At 40.5% G+C, this 16,119-nt stretch overlaps 1 protein-coding gene and 1 long non-coding RNA gene across 2 annotated transcripts; both read left to right on the forward strand.

Annotated features, from left to right (window-relative positions):
• The first annotated feature begins 2,610 nt into the window (after positions 1 to 2,610).
• LOC106816895 lies at positions 2,611 to 9,849 on the forward strand. Its single transcript, XM_014821538.1, has 5 exons — positions 2,611 to 2,800; positions 3,758 to 3,799; positions 6,115 to 6,181; positions 9,056 to 9,175; positions 9,574 to 9,849. Exons 1-5 carry the CDS (start codon positions 2,743 to 2,745, stop codon positions 9,647 to 9,649), a joined length of 363 nt encoding a protein of 120 aa, XP_014677024.1. The 5' UTR covers positions 2,611 to 2,742; the 3' UTR covers positions 9,650 to 9,849.
• A 2,831-nt stretch (positions 9,850 to 12,680) lies between these two features.
• Positions 12,681 to 15,429, forward strand: LOC106816896. Its single transcript, XR_001394954.1, has 5 exons — positions 12,681 to 13,020; positions 13,756 to 13,777; positions 14,211 to 14,277; positions 14,688 to 14,794; positions 15,361 to 15,429. It is a non-coding gene; the product is annotated as an uncharacterized LOC106816896 (long non-coding RNA).
• The last annotated feature ends 690 nt before the right edge of the window (positions 15,430 to 16,119 follow it).

Here is a 16,119-nt window from a genome sequence, read left to right on the forward strand (position 1 = left end):
TGTGTGTGTGTGTGTGTGTGTGTGTGTGTGTGTGTGTGTGTGTGTGTGTGTGTGTGTGTGTGTGTGTGTGTGTGTGAGCTGGTTGTGTTATTTTGCGGCTTGTTAAATAAATGTGTTCTGTTCAGTAAAAGTATAGTTCGTGGTATCCTGAACGCGACAGGTACTATACTTAACCAAATTTAGTGAGAAATAGAAATACTTACTGAAAACTGAGAAAATTAGGGCCAAAAATTTACTGTTAACTGAGATTTGGGGTAGGGAAGACCGGGGACAATTGTAACACTTATTTCCAAATCGGACATATCAACTTTATTATAGTTAAATTCTTACTTCAAGGTATATGAAATTAAAGATGCATATCTTGGCTTGAAATATGACTAGGTTTGGGTTAAGTAAAACAAGTTATTTTCAAGCCATTATCATTTCAAAACTGGAAGTAAAGTGTTACAATTGCCCCACAACACGGGGCAATTGTAACACACCAATGGGGCAATTGTAACACACCAATGGGGCAATTGTAACACATACAATTGTACCAACAAATCATATCCCTCAGAATGATTTTTTATATTTTTTATAAAGGTGACACGTTGGACAGATTTTTAACAATTAAACAGCAATTTATAGAACCACAATAAAATAATTTTAATAAAAACTATGACGAATATGCTTGACTCATTTACATATGAATAAAATATATAAATAGGCTACTTATTGCCTTGTGAACAAAACATATTTACAGACCCATTAATTCAAAGTTATGTAGTTTTCATGTCTGAGCTTATAGATAAGCTACTTTTTTGCCTTATAAACAAAACACATTTTGTAAAACACATACTTTTTATACATGCCAAGGGGCAATTGTAACACGTAACAACATTTGCCCCCGAGGAGACGGCCATAATTTGGGGGCTGTTTTTGAATCTTAGCATTAGTATTCGTCAATGAAACTTTTACCAAATACAGTACTAAAAACCTATTTTTTTAAGATATACAAATGACAGTGATAGCTCAAGTACATATTTGTCCAGAAAAAAACATTACGTAATTCGAGATTTTACTTACCTGCTAAAAAACGATGTTTTGGCTGTCAAATGTTCTTCGATGCGTAAACCTGCCTACCCTCAGGACAGCATGTGGGGCAATGGAATGTGCATGCGCTGTGAAGAGCGTATACATATAGCACGTTTCTACTAGGAATGAGGGCCTCTGTTACATTTGCCCCGTGTTACAATTGTCCCCGGTCTCCCCTACCCCATTACATCAGGGCCCTCTTGAATGTACTGGTCACAAAATAAATACATAACAAACATAGTTTACACTGTTAAATGATGTAAGGCATTTGCAACATATAAATGACAGTGTTAAATTTTCGAACCTGTTCCACAGCTTTGTTCACAGCAGTTCGTAGGTCGTCGTCCGAGACGAGACTTCGCCCACCTGCTTTAATTAAATTGTCATGGCAGAACTTTCGAACAGAACGCTCTGATGTTCCTCTATCGTCTGATACATTACTCTTGAGCTAGTCTGCTACCTGCGCGTGTGTCATATGCTGAATTTCTATTAAGTCTTTTATGAGTCCGTGGAATTCTTCTAAACATGCCATGTTCGATTGTTTAAATGGCAGACGAACAGAGCAGACAGAATCACTACTGGTCCTTTACCGTTTATCGTTGTTGTGCGAGAAAAACGGAAAACGAATTCGTTTATCGCTTACCGTTTTTCGTTATCGTGCATGAAAAACAAAAAAAGAAATAACTACCATTTTTCGTTTTTTGTGTTTTGTTTTAAAGTAAGAAAAACCAAAAGACGGTATATACACGGACCATCCTAGTTCCGGAGACCCCCATTTTCGAACATAGACGGTTCCAGAGCATACCACATTCAACAAACATTAGTTCCAGAGCCCCCCCCCCCATTTTTGACTTCGCAGTGGCACATACCTACCATAATGTGGAGTGAGTGCCCCCCCCCCCCACCTCCGGGGTTTCATCTCATTGGTATATGTTGCTCCTTGGTTCTCTGCACAATTTTTTTTTGTCAAAATAGTGCCACGGCAGTGCCGTGCTGCCATGGCGGCCACTACGGCCTTGCCTATGTACAGTAACTTTATAGACATAACGCTCATAGGGTCGATGTCTCCCTGCCCTCTGTTTGACCTGGCTTGTTCAAAAAGGGTTAGTCAGAAAGATCTGAAGGAGCCAGCTAGGTCAAACAAAAGTCAGGGAGACATAGACCCTACCTGCATAACTTAATCTCCGCTATCTCTCAGAAATTTTGCGGCGACGCGTGACTGCATATACTACCAATCAGTCAGACGTAAGGCAGTGACAAGCTAGCAAGGTGCCCCTGCGACACACACCCGCACGCACGCACGCACGTACGTACGCACGCACGCACACACGCACGCACGCACGTACGTAGTCGGTTACATCTAGCTGCCTCTATACGTGGACAACGAGACGTACGGGACTATCTGATAGACTGACTTGCATCTGATCTGGTGATTGCATCTGCTAGAACAGGTTTGGAGATTGGGGCACACACTCACACATATATAGGTATATCAGGAGTTAATGAAGACAAATCAGGTTGATGAAAAATGCACGCACGTACGCACATACGTAGGCCTATATACGTAGTCGGTTACATCTAGCTGCTTCTATACGTTACGTGGACAACGAGACGGGACTATCTGATAGACTGACTTGCATCTGGTGAGATATCATCTACATTCCAACGATGAAGCAGCCAACTCTCCTTCTCATCACTCTATGTGCTCTACTCGTGGTAGTAGCGGGTGAGTTATATTATACATATACAATAGACTCTACAGGGGGTCATACCTATGTGTCCCGGTACCTATGTGTCCCGGTACCTATGTGTCCCAGTACCCAGGTACCTATGTGTCCCGGTACCTATGTGTCCCAGTACCCCGGTACCTATGTGTCCCGGTACCTATGTTTTCCAGTACACGAAACAAAGGATTTCAGGATTAAGCCTAGGCTGTTACGTCAGCAAACAAAAATTTAAAATGATTTTTAGTTAATTTTCAAATACAAAACTGTCAGTTCAGTTCACAATTTTTGCATTAAAAGCGGGGGACACACCATGCGAAATTCGCATATATCATATTAATATATATTCTATATATCATTATAAATGTTCAATTTTCCATTATCGTTTTTTTTCCATGACTTTTATATGACTTCCATATATTTTAATATATTATAATGAATGCGATTAATTTTGAGATTAATTCAGAATTTTTTTCGTTTGTGTTAAAAGAATTTTGAGTCCCGTATTTAAAGGGTTAGGGCTGTAATTCAGTATTATTTCATTTGTAATAAAAGACATTTTAAGGGCGACATACTGAGCATAGTTTTATTCTCTCATGACTTTAAATAGTTCCCCCTTTTAAGATGGGGGAACATTGGTACCGGGGAACATAGGTACCGGGACACATAGGTACCCGGGTACTGGGATACATAGGTACCGGGACACATAGGTACCGGGAAACATAGGTACCGGGACACATAGGTACTTGGGTACTGGGACACATAGGTACCGGGACACATAGGTATGGACCCGATTGTACATATAGCTAGTTCGAATAACCTGCTTGAACTGACTTTTAACACGTTATAAGCAAATCAAACCAAGGAATTAATATGTGAACTGTTGCGTATTTCTCTGTACTTGTAGACAAGTGTTTTCCATGTTTTCTTAATTTGAAACCACGCTGTTTGTGTTTTAGGTATGCCTACAGCTGGAGACATGCCCCGAGACATGCCCGCATGTAAGTTAGGCCTATGCAGCGTTAATTCTCACTTATACAAACGTAATAATTAAACTCACAATACTAACGTCCACCCAGCCAGTATAGATACTAAAGTTTTTTCAAGCTAATTCATGAATTTCATGAGATGTGCTTTTATATAGTTGCTTGACGATCTGCAGCCCGGATATCCGCGCGAAGCGCGCAAACGCCGCGCAGCGGCGACACAATGACTTAATCGCTGCCCTTATTTAGAATACTTCTCACGAGGCCCTTCTGGGTATAGGATAAAGCCGTATAATCGGTCAATTGAGGAGTTGTGGCGATTGCAGAAGCCTTTCGACTAGGCACGTAGGGCGAGAATAAATCCAAATACTCGTTTTTGTTGCTTTTTGGCTCGGCGCGCGTCGTTTTCGTGTAGAAAAATAATTTCCCCTTTTCGCTGATTTATGCCCTGACATTAATTTGGAAGTTATCGCCACCCATAGATGGCGCAACGAGTCCATCTACGTACCATTTTCAAGTTTTTTTTTAAAAAAACGATCGGCTCCATGACCTAGACTGCCGCGCGGTGCACAGTTCGACACGCTAGCGTAACTCACTTCAGTGTAGCCAATGATAGTTGGCTGAGTGAAGGTCGGTAGCCGTCTAGCCCTGACTCGTCACTGCCGCATGAACTTCCCGTATCCATCTTAACGCTCCAATCTGATGTTCTCATGTTTGCCATTATGATTTTATGACGATGTTATCTGGATTCTGGAAAAGCTCCGCCTTCGTGGCGTGGCGTCGTGGCGAGAATTTCGTCAGTCTCTGTGTGATTTCGCGTGACACAGTTCTCTTACGAACAGAGACATTATGTTTTCATAAGAAGTCAAGTTAGTCAACACGCTTCTTCAAATAGAAACAAAATCAGCTGTTGATGAGTATTTCTCTTTCAAAATCGTTTGGAGAGCGTACGTACAGCATTTTGCATATATTACACTCGTCCGCAGTGTGCTATATAGCAAAACTTGCGTCTACCCCTCGCTGGTCGAGGGGGGGCCCTCATATGCTCTTGCTGCAAAAAAAACTTCGCCAGAAAAAACTTGGAACTCGCCTGCTCGCACTTACCTTGACGGTGCAACCATATACTATACCAACTGCCCGCTCATCACATAACGCCTCCCTACAACCAGACAACGTCAAAACACGTGTATTGCTAACCTAGCACATACACGTTTTCTGAGGCTAGTCGAATTTATGATCTTGGCAGTTGCAGCCTTGAATTCTTCGCAAGCTGCAGACTTTGCAGTAACACTGATATGTACAGTCATTGTCGGGCTTAATTTTACATTACTATCAATATATATAGTGACGGGAAGTATGTACTTGCAGTAGTTGTATAGTGTACGCCAACTTGCGTCTATACCTGATCATGACTTGACCTATAGCTAGGCCTAGTCAACTAGTAGATGTCTCGGGAACCGTAAATTAACCCCTATTACAACTAATAGTCATAAGGGCTCAATGTAATACAGAAATGAATAAACCCCTGAGGCCGATGTGTTCCAGATTCTATTTATAATACAGGTTTTTTTACTGGCCTATAGCTAAGTTCCTACAATATAAATACGATGTATGGTGTTTGTGCGCGGTTATGCAATGTATTTGCATAACGTGTTACTCGGCTTAGCTTAGTCACTGCGATGGGTAATTCGAGCGTGGGAGCGCAACGTCCCCAGTCTATAAGCACTTATGTCCGTATGCAGCCATTCTCATTCATGGGCGCATTCACGCGAACGTGAGAAATTCTGTCAGTCTTTATCTGTGATTGTGCGACACACAGCTCGGTTACGAAGAGATTAAATTATTTTTTTATAACAAGTCAACAACTTTCACGTCCCCAAATGTCTCCCCTCTGGGTCCCCACTAAATTGCCGAACTGTTCGCTGGCAGCCGATGAGGATCCGCTGCGCGGGTGCGCCTTGCAGCGGAATTGCGCGCAAGATCTGCGCTTATAGCGCTTGGGATCAACACCTCCTTTTGGCAACGCTTCTATAGTATCCCGTCTCATCTGGATGAGGAGTCGTAATGTTACACGAATAAATTAAGGGAAGGAACGAGAATGGAGGGAAGAGAAAGGGACGGGATGGTAATGGGAGAGAACAGGAAGGGAAAGGAGGGGTGAGAGTGACTGTATGAGTATGGTATGTGTACGTGTACTTACATATGTGCATACGTGCATGCGTGCATGTTAGTGCGCGCTCGCGTGCGTGCGTGCATTCGTGCGTGCGTGCATGTCGATATAGAAAACGAGCATAATAGAAGTAAAGGGTTTACGCTGTTGAATGTTGCAGGCTCTTGCGTTAGGTGGCCATGTGAACCAGGCTTTCACTCATGTAACACAACTACTCCGGTGTGCAGGTATGTACACCTACTATTCTATCTGCCTCCATGTAGGCCTAATCAGTGGCTTATAAATACATATATATAAACAACGATTTGTATGTTCTTGATCTAATGCCGTTCATTCACTTATAGTAAATATACAAATATAGATTCACATTTATAGAATGAATGTGTAAGCATTACTATTGAGTATACATGGTGATATATAACATAGACCATGCTCACACTTAATTATACTGAGAAGCAGCATAGAAGGGAGACAAGAGGAGATATTCATAGGTATAGGGAAGTAAGCTAGACCAGGAACCAATAAATAATAGCGTATTTAGCAACGTGATAATAAAACAGGTAAAATTAAATCGAGATAAAAAACGCAGGCAGTCAGAATCTAGATTAATCCAAGATTCTACTTTTCTGTATATTGACACATTCTCCTACTCTATATGTGCTGCCATCTGCAGTTTAATTAAGAAGTAAAGACATTTTAGAGTCGCGTTACGGTGAATGCAAGCATGCACGATAACTGTCACTAACACTTGGAATGCTCACTTGTTTCACAGACTAAGATAAGATAAGATAAGATAAGAGAGTTTATTTTATCACTTTCAATATCAGCAGATACAAGGATTTTTAACAAAATATAAATAACGTGCAATGAAGAGATGACGAAAAGACCATACGGTCATCTAGTCAGCCAACCCTTAAAGAAATTAATTAAGTATAAAGGCATCTGTCAAAAGAATAAGATATATGATGAGAAACATTTGAACAAAATGTTTGTATTATAACAATAAAACAAAAACAAAATTGAACATAATTGGACAATAATAGAACATAATAGTACAGTAATCAAATGTTTACATATGCTAATAAAGAATAACTTAAACGGCATATATTACAATTTATGTCAATGGCATGATTAAATGTATGAAAAACTAATCAAAATAAATAACAAAACAAACAAAACGGGTTTTCAAACTAAACATACATATGTGAGTAAAGAAATATAGCATATAAAGAAATATACTTATCAAGAATATGTATAAATTAAGAAGTCACATAAGATAGGAACATGATGAATTGTAAGCATATATAACACCTTTACATACGTTAGATTTGACAATTAATAATTACATGCAAGAGTAATCAGTATCAGAGTACAGTAATCAGTATGTACAGTAATCGAATATTTACATAGTAATCAAGAATAACTTAAATGGCCTATATTACAATTTATGTCAATGATTGAATGGATAAAAAAACCAGTAAAAAAAACCAGAACAAAACAACACATACAAGCAAAATATCTAGAATAAACAACAGGAGAATCAAAATATACTAGGTGTAGTTAGTCATGAAGGAATGTACTGTTGAATCATGTGTGCTTTGTACGCATAGCTGAACGTTTTAATGGTACGTTATTTAGTAATTGTATTAATGGCATTCCAAAGTTTTGCTCCTGCAGATTTGATGGATTTAAAACCAATAGTTGTAGATACTCTAGGAATATACTATAGGTTAGTTGCTGCTCTAGTTTGATAATGATGTGTATCAGAAGTTCTCTTAAAGTAGTTGCAAAACAATTCAGGGAGAGTCCTTGTATTGTATTTATACATAAATTTACCTAACTCTAGATTATAGATGTCGATTAGTTTAAGTAAATGCAATTCGTGGAAATAAGGGGTTGCAGGGTCTCTCCAGTGAGCAAATTTTACAAGTTTGATAATTTTATTTTGAGCTGTTTGTAGAGGTTTCAGTGTAGTTTTGTTGGCTGTACCCCATGTTAATACTGCGTATGTTAGATACGGATAAACCAGTGAATAATATTAAGTAGTAAGCAGATCTTGTGGAATATAGTGTCTAAGTTTAGATATAATACCTGTTGATCTTGCAATTTTTGCCGAAATATAGGTAATATGATTCTTCCATGTAAGACGATTATCAATGAAGATTCCTAGATATTTTATAGTGGATGTAGAAGGAAGATGGTGGTTTCCCATTTTCACGCTAAAGTTGTTGTTCTGTTTCTTTGAGTTAGAAATAATCATGAACTTAGTTTTCTAATAGTTGACTGATAGGATATTTGCTGATATCCACGTGTCAATTTTTTTAATTTCGGTATTAACTACCTCTAAGTGTTGAAGATCACCGATATTTTTATTTGTCATAAATAGGTTAGTATCATCAGCAAAAAGTCTGGTGTTAAAATTGGTAACATTGGGGAGATCGTTAACATAAATAAGAAAGAATAGTGGACCTAGGGTAGATCCTTGAGGGACACCACAGGTCGTCTCAGCCAAGTTTGATTTGTATGAATTTATAGATGTATAGTGATCGAAAAAAATCTAAAGCCAAACCTCTGATACAATAATGTTCCAGCTTTGTGAGTAATATATTGTGGTTAACTGTATCGAAAGCTTTAGAAAGGTCCAGAAAAATGCAGCAAGTATGCAGTCGAGAGTCTACTGTATTAACCAAGTTATCAAAGATTTCAGCTGTAGCTAGCGCAGTAGAGTAGTTTTTTCGAAACCCAAATTGATACGTATTAAAAACATTATTCTGATTTAAAAATTTCGTGAGGCGAAGATATAAATTAGTTTTTCAAAATTGTTTGATAATGGTGATAAGAGAGAGATAGGCCGATAGTTAGCTGGTTGAGCCTGGTTCATTCTGTTAACCGGTTTTATGTAAAGGAATTATTTTGGCTATTTTGAGTTGGTCCGGAAATTTCCCACTGTTAAAAAAGGAATTAAACAAAATTGTTAAGACATGGGAAATAATAATGATGAGAGGCCGATTTATAAAATTTAGCTGGTACTTCATCGGGCCCAGTTGCCTTATTGACATTCATAGTTTTGAAGATAGAGTTGACTTCTTCATTTACAATAGGAGTCAAACAGATGGACCAGACTATGAAGATCTCTGCTGCGATTACCGGTGTGAACCTAAACCTCCATGCCACATAAACCCATGCTTTTTTACGTGGTGTAGACGAGGCACCGTATGCAAGTAAGTACACTAGGCAACCACTAGCACACATACTAACACAAACACATCTACAAATAATATGTTCATGACGCTACGTAACGTCAGGTCACGCAAAGGTCACGTAAGGGTCACGCAAGCGTTTCTAAACCATGACAGCCGATGATTCAATAACGAATAGATTCCGATTTGATCAGTGTTGTGGCGATGTGTTTGGTGGATGTGTTGTCTCTTTAATGTCAGGAAACAGTATTTTGTACATTCACAATATATATCACACTATATCACAGCATTATACATATTACTGTAGATAAGCGCAATAACTGTTAAAGTTCACGTGTAATTAGCAGTTTTTAATTGGATATGCGAGTAATTTAAACCTGGTTGTCAACTTATTACCTGTGTACGACATTTATTTTCAGGACGGATGAAAATTGCCGGGGAGTATGCGTGGACAGGCCGCAGAAGGGTTCGAATGCATCACTGGCAAGAGGTTGAAAGTTTGCTTCGTCGTTCTAAGACGTTATCACGTGACCTCCCTCCACGCCCGGGGGATAGCAACACCCAATAATACAAGCATGTGATATCGGCCTGCCATCTGGTGTCGGACAACATAACAACTTTAATATATATGTTCTGGAGAATGCTACTATTACCCAGTGATGTTAATTAATATTAAATATAATAATGGTAATATATTTTCTCAATAATTATTTTAAGTATGATATGACAATCATATTATTCAAGGAGAGTTTGTACTCCATGCATTCATGCTCAATAGCTTGTTTGAACTGCAATTATGCTTGCTGGGCAAAATGTTTTAAAATGTCAATTAATAATAATCTCTACAATAAAAATCATGTCTAACTATCTAATCCTTGGTTAGTTTCAATCTTCTCACCAAACATGCACATAAATTAATTTTATACGCTTGTTTGTGCGTAAGTTGAATTTTTTTGCAGGACAAATAAGATTTTATATCGAATTTTTAACGTGATTTTTTGTATAAAATTATTTCTACTGTCAATAGACAAGGGACTATGAAAGGACTAAACATGCAGAGATAAATGCAAAGGACAATGCAAATACAATGTAGGAGACAACAGTACATTATCTAAACAGTATGAACAATGTTATTGCCCACACTTCATAAACAATGTTATTATCTAAGTAGGAAAAACAATGATATAATATGGACTTACTCACAACCAACGACTGCAGCATATGTTTCACGCACGCACACACGCACACACGCACGCACGCATGCACACACGCACGTACGCACGCACGCACGCACGCACGTACACACACTTATATATATATAAATACGAGGAACTGATATTTTCCCAGCGTGCTTGGCTAAGCCTACCTCCCCCTTCAGACACATCCCGCCCAACTTACAGTCATAACTCACAGATTATTGTAATAACAACACAACACTGCGAGTCAAGCAAGGAAGCTAACACGACTTTCTGCTGTATGTATTGTATCCTGAGTGTGCACGCACGCGTGTAGGCGCACGTGCGCTTGTACGTGCACGCACGCGTGAATGCAAATGCGTGTATGTGCGTATATACGAACGCCTGCGGGTACGTGCACCCATGCGCGTACGTGCGCGCACGCGTGTAAGTGCACGCACGCGTGTATGCGCACGCATGCGTTTATGTGGATGCGCGTACGTGCACGCACGTGTGTAAGCGGGCGCATGCGTGTACGTGCACGCATGCGTACACGAACGTGTACGTGCGCGCATACGTGCATGCCCACGCGTCTATGCGCCCGCCCGCGTATATGCACGCACGCGTGTACGTGCGCGCACCCGTGTATCAATACCCGCACGCATATTCGGCCGCCCGCGTGTATGCGCACTACTGCTTGTACGTGCACGCACGCGTGTACGTGCACGCATGCGTACACGCACGTGTACGTGCGCGCATACGTGCATGCCCACGCGTCTATGCGCCCGCCCGCGTATATGCACGCACGCGTGTACGTGCGCGCACACGTGTATCAATACCCGCACGCATATTCGGCCGCCCGCGTGTATGCGCACTACTGCTTGTACGTGCACGCACGCGTGTACGTGCTCGCATGTACGTGCACGCACGCGTGTACGTGCTCGCATGTACGTGCACGCACGCGTGTATGTGCATCATCCCATTTTTAAGCAAAAATTACTTTACATAGCTTCTCAACACATTAACAAAGTAAACGTGCTCATCATATTTCCTTAAATACCTTCAATTTGCATGTTTCTTGCACCAAATTGAAGCTCTTGATCTTCTCTATTCATGAAGGGTATGAGCCAATCACAGCTCATCTTATCTGATATGTGTTATACTCCCACACACGTGTTATATGCTATGCACTGTGAAATCAAGTATTTCTATAATATTTTGCTCCAGCTATGATCTAAATGTGCTTAAGCGCCCCCTATTGCTGATCACCCAACAGTGTAACAATTTTTGGCATCCTAAGCCAATAAAGGGCGGAATACATAGCAGATAGACAGACAGAAGGACAGCGGCGGCGCTACAATCGCATCGTGACAATGATCAGGACAGACACACGCGCGCCTCGCATCTCATGATCAATTCTTGGAACCGCCGCAAGAGTTTCATAGCTTCCGTTTACTCCGCGGTTTCTCACGAATTCAACAATAGGCTGGTAATTTCTGCGCGTGTGTGTCAGCATGCTAGCGCCGTAGTCTCTGTCCGGTCCGTATAGCTCTAGTACTGTCGTAGCCCTAGTACTATAGTACCGTCGTAGCTAGTAGTACTGTCGTAGCCCTTCGCTCCTTCCTCCTGCGACGAAGCACTACGAGTGCGTGTACATATGACGTACGTATGTAATATTACGAGAGCCCAGACCCTCTCATAACTTGAGATGAAGATGGAGATGAAAATATCACATTTGCAGAAGGAATTGCAATTATAGTGATATTATATGTTATATTAATGAGGAAAAGATACGTTTTTCATAGAAAATACATCAGAAAACGTACTTATCTAGCGGTCATAAACGGTAAAACCCAAACAAACATTTACAAATGGGCGTTTGTTCTCTTGTCAAAGGCAAAGCAAATCGAAGCAGCCAATCAGAAGGCGCTAAATTCTTCGCTATGTTATACCGTTTGGGGAAAAAACGCCACAGAATGTCGATCACGTGCTCCTCACGTGCTCACACCTATCTAACTTATAGACAGAGCTATTAGATATATACAGAGCTTAATCTCCGCTATTTCTCAGAAATTCTGCGGCGACGCGTGACTGCATATACGACCCATCAACTATACGCAGCCTTTGTCGATTGCGGATGTGTCCGTGGCCGAAAAGTCCGTCTACCGAGGATGATAGGGGAAGGGGGGGGGATGTGCGGGTAAACTAGGATGTTTGTCATAGTCAGCCACTCACGGCTGTCACAGCCCGCCCTCATGATTCCACCACTACCACACATACACACACACACATGCGCACGCACGCACGCACGCACAGGCACATACACACACACACACAACCACGCTCGCACGCACACACACAACGCATCCCCTCCACCAGACACACACGACAATACAACCACGTGACTCTGCGTTACACATAATTACACACACACATATATATAGAACGAGGTGAAATCCAGATCATACATACAACCAGGTGATTCCACGACACGCACACACGCACGCCCGCACACACGCACGCACGCACGCACGTAGTCGGTTACATCGAACTGCCTCTATACGTGGACAACGAGACGGGACTATCTGATAGACTTACTTGCATCTGGTGAGATATCATCTACATTCCAACGATGAAGCAGCCAACTCTCCTTCTCATCACTCTATGCACTCTACTCGTTGTACTGGGTGAGTTATATATATATATATATATATATATATATTATATATATTTATATATATATATATAAATACCAGAAGTAGATAATAGGACAGAGAGTGTGACTTCAATAACAAGGCAAATTCGTCATTTACTTAGCCTCTAGAATACCCACCCTACGATTTACTAAGGGCGTAACTCAACCAACTTGAGCTCAATCGTGACAGTACACTTCGGCCTAGCACGTGCGAAAAATTTCCGCCTATATACCCGCAATCCGGAGATCAGACAAAACGTACACACGATTTTGCCATTGTTGGCCAGCAAACGAATGTATAGAACTGCTAACTTGAAACAAAAGGCAGCTACTGACGACTCTTGCTCCATGGCGAATGCGGTGTGGATACGAGAAACATTCGCAAGCATGCTAGCGGAATGTACTGTTGTACGATTGAGCTCAAAGTTTGGTCGTAGTTACGCGTATTAAGATCGTGATTCAAAGGCTAGTAATGACGAATTTCGCCTTATATTGAAGTCCCCACTCCTCGCTATTATCTAACTCTGATATATACTGTACATATATACAATAGAGCTGTAAATATCGATACGTTGAAAGACCTGCTTAAACTGACTAGTGAGAGCAATCGTAATAAGCAAATCAAACAAAGGAATATAAAATAAACAGTTTCACATTTCTTTGTTGCTGGCCGACAAGTATTTTAACATGTTCGTTAATAAAAACTAATTGTTGTGTTTTATAGGCTACAGAGCTGAAGGCAAGCGCCCCAATGTAAGTTATACAGCGTCATTCTCATTTAGCGACTTATGTCCCACCAGTCCATATAATACAATGATCAATTAATTTCATGAAGCGTGCTGTTATAAAATAGTTGATGAAAGCAATCGTAATGTTAGCAAAATGAAAGTAAGGGAAGGGAAAGGGAATGGAGAAGACGAGAAAGGAATGGAAGGGAAGGCGGAGGGAGAGCAAGGGAAAAAAGGAGAGAGGGAAGGGGAAGGAAGAGAAGATGAATGAGAGGGGGGCGAGTCTATGGCGTATGGTACGTGTACGTAAGTGTGGCAACATGTGCGTGGCACGACTGCGGATACGTGGGCGGCGGCGTGTACACGAGTGTGCGTGCATTCGTGCGTGCGTGCATGCCTATATAGAAAGCGAGGATAATAGAAGTAAAGGGTTTACGCTGCTGTTCTGAATGTTGCAGGCTATTGCTTTGTGTGGCCATGTGATCCCAGGTTTCACTCATGTGACACAAGTACTGAGGTGTGCAGGTATGTACACCTACCCATTCTATCTGCCTCCATGTAATCAGTGGCTATAAACACTTATATAAACAAGGATTTATATGTTCTTGATCTGATGCCGTTCATTCACTGATAGTATATATATATTATAGCATAAATGTGTAAGTAATGCTATTTAGTATACATGGTGATATATAACATAGACCATGGCTCCCATCACACTATTTACTGATAGGCATAGCAGGCATACGAAGGGAAGACACGAGGAGATTATTCATAGTATAGGGAAGTAATCTAGAGGCCAGGGAACCAATAAATAATAGCGTATTTTCAGCAACGTGATAATAAAACAGGTAAAATTAAATCGAGATGAAAACGGCAGCGCAAGCGATAAACTTGTCCACAACACTAGGTAATGCTCACATTGAGTTTGACAGAGAGGTTTGGCTGCTGGACGGTCACACCGTGTGACGCCTAAACCTCGCCATGCCCACATAATACCCATGCATTTTTACGCTGTGTGGACGCGGCGCGCCGTATGCAAGTAAGTACCTAGCAACGCGAAATCTCATCGCTGAGTTCCACTAGCACACTAACGTTAATGATTAACACGCTCGCTGCTCGGTAAGCGGCCGCTAGGGCCTATCTCACTAGTCAGCTGTACGAAACGCGAGGCAGTCAAGGGCGTAAGCATGAACGACTGTATATCAAGTTAGCTAGGCACACATACTAACAATAACAGCATCTAGCAATTGAGTATGTTCATGAGCGCTACGTGTGACGTCAGGTCCCGCTAAGGTGTCACGTAAGGGTCACGCAAGGCGTTTCTAAACCCATGACAGACCGTAATTCAATAAACGAATAATCGCCGATTTGCTCAGTGTCGTGGCGTTGTGTTGCTGGATGTGTCCCTTTAATGTCAGGAAAACAGTATTTTGTAACATTCAACCAATTTATACTATATCACAGCATTATACATATTACTGTAAGATCAGTGCAAATATACTGTTAAAGTTTACGTGTAATTAGGGGCAGTTTTTAATTGATATGGCGAGTAATTTAAATCTGGTTTGTCAACCTATTACGCTGTGTACGGGCATTTATTTTCAGGAGGCGGATAAAAATTGCCGGGGAGTATGTGAGGACAGGCCTCTGAAGGGTTAGAGTGGCATCACCGCTCATAATACACGCATGTGATATCGGCCTGCATCTTAGTGTCGGATACATACAACTCTTAATATTATATGTTATGGAGAATGCAGCAATTATCCCAGCTGATACTAATTAATATTAAATATAATATATGATAATAGTATGTTTCTCAATAATTATTTTAAAGTATGATATTTGGCATCACATTATTCAAGAAGAAGTTTGTAGCTCCATGCATTCATGTTCACTTACTTTGTTGTACTGCAATTATGCTTTCTGGGCAAAATGTTTAATGTCAATTAATAATAATCTGTACAATAAAAATCATTTCTAACTATCTAATTCCTTTGTTAGTTTGCGCAATACTTCTCAGCTAAACACATGACATTAATTTGATAATTTGTTTTTGTGTTTCAAAGTTTGCAAATTTGTGTTGAAAGGAATATCCAAAGATTTGTTATCAATGTTTTTCGGTTTTTATTGTGATTTTTTGTATAAAATTAAATTCTCCTGTGCTAATAGACAATGGACTATGAAAGGAATAAACGCATGCAGCAGATAAACGGCAAGGAAGGAATGGCAAATACAATGTAGGAGACAACATGGTATTATGCTAAATCAGGGGCATAAACAATGTTATTATCTAAGTAGGCAAAACAATGATATAGAAAATTCTTTTCAATACAACACACTGACAGCAGTTATGAGTTTCAACGC

The sequence above is a fragment of the Priapulus caudatus genome, unplaced genomic scaffold (genome assembly GCF_000485595.1).
Source record: "Priapulus caudatus unplaced genomic scaffold, Priapulus_caudatus-5.0.1 Scaffold1522, whole genome shotgun sequence".
Lineage (NCBI taxonomy): Eukaryota > Metazoa > Priapulida > Priapulimorpha > Priapulimorphida > Priapulidae > Priapulus > Priapulus caudatus.

Bases quoted from the DNA above. Each gene is read 5' to 3' on its own strand.
- LOC106816895 (XM_014821538.1), top strand. From the start codon at position 2,743: ATGAAGCAGCCAACTCTCCTTCTCATCACTCTATGTGCTCTACTCGTG. The intron at 2,801-3,757 runs GTGAGTTATATT...TTTGTGTTTTAG, and splicing joins TCTACTCGTGGTAGTAGCGG to GTATGCCTACAGCTGGAGAC. The intron at 9,176-9,573 runs GTAAGTACACTA...ATTTATTTTCAG, and splicing joins AGACGAGGCACCGTATGCAA to GACGGATGAAAATTGCCGGG.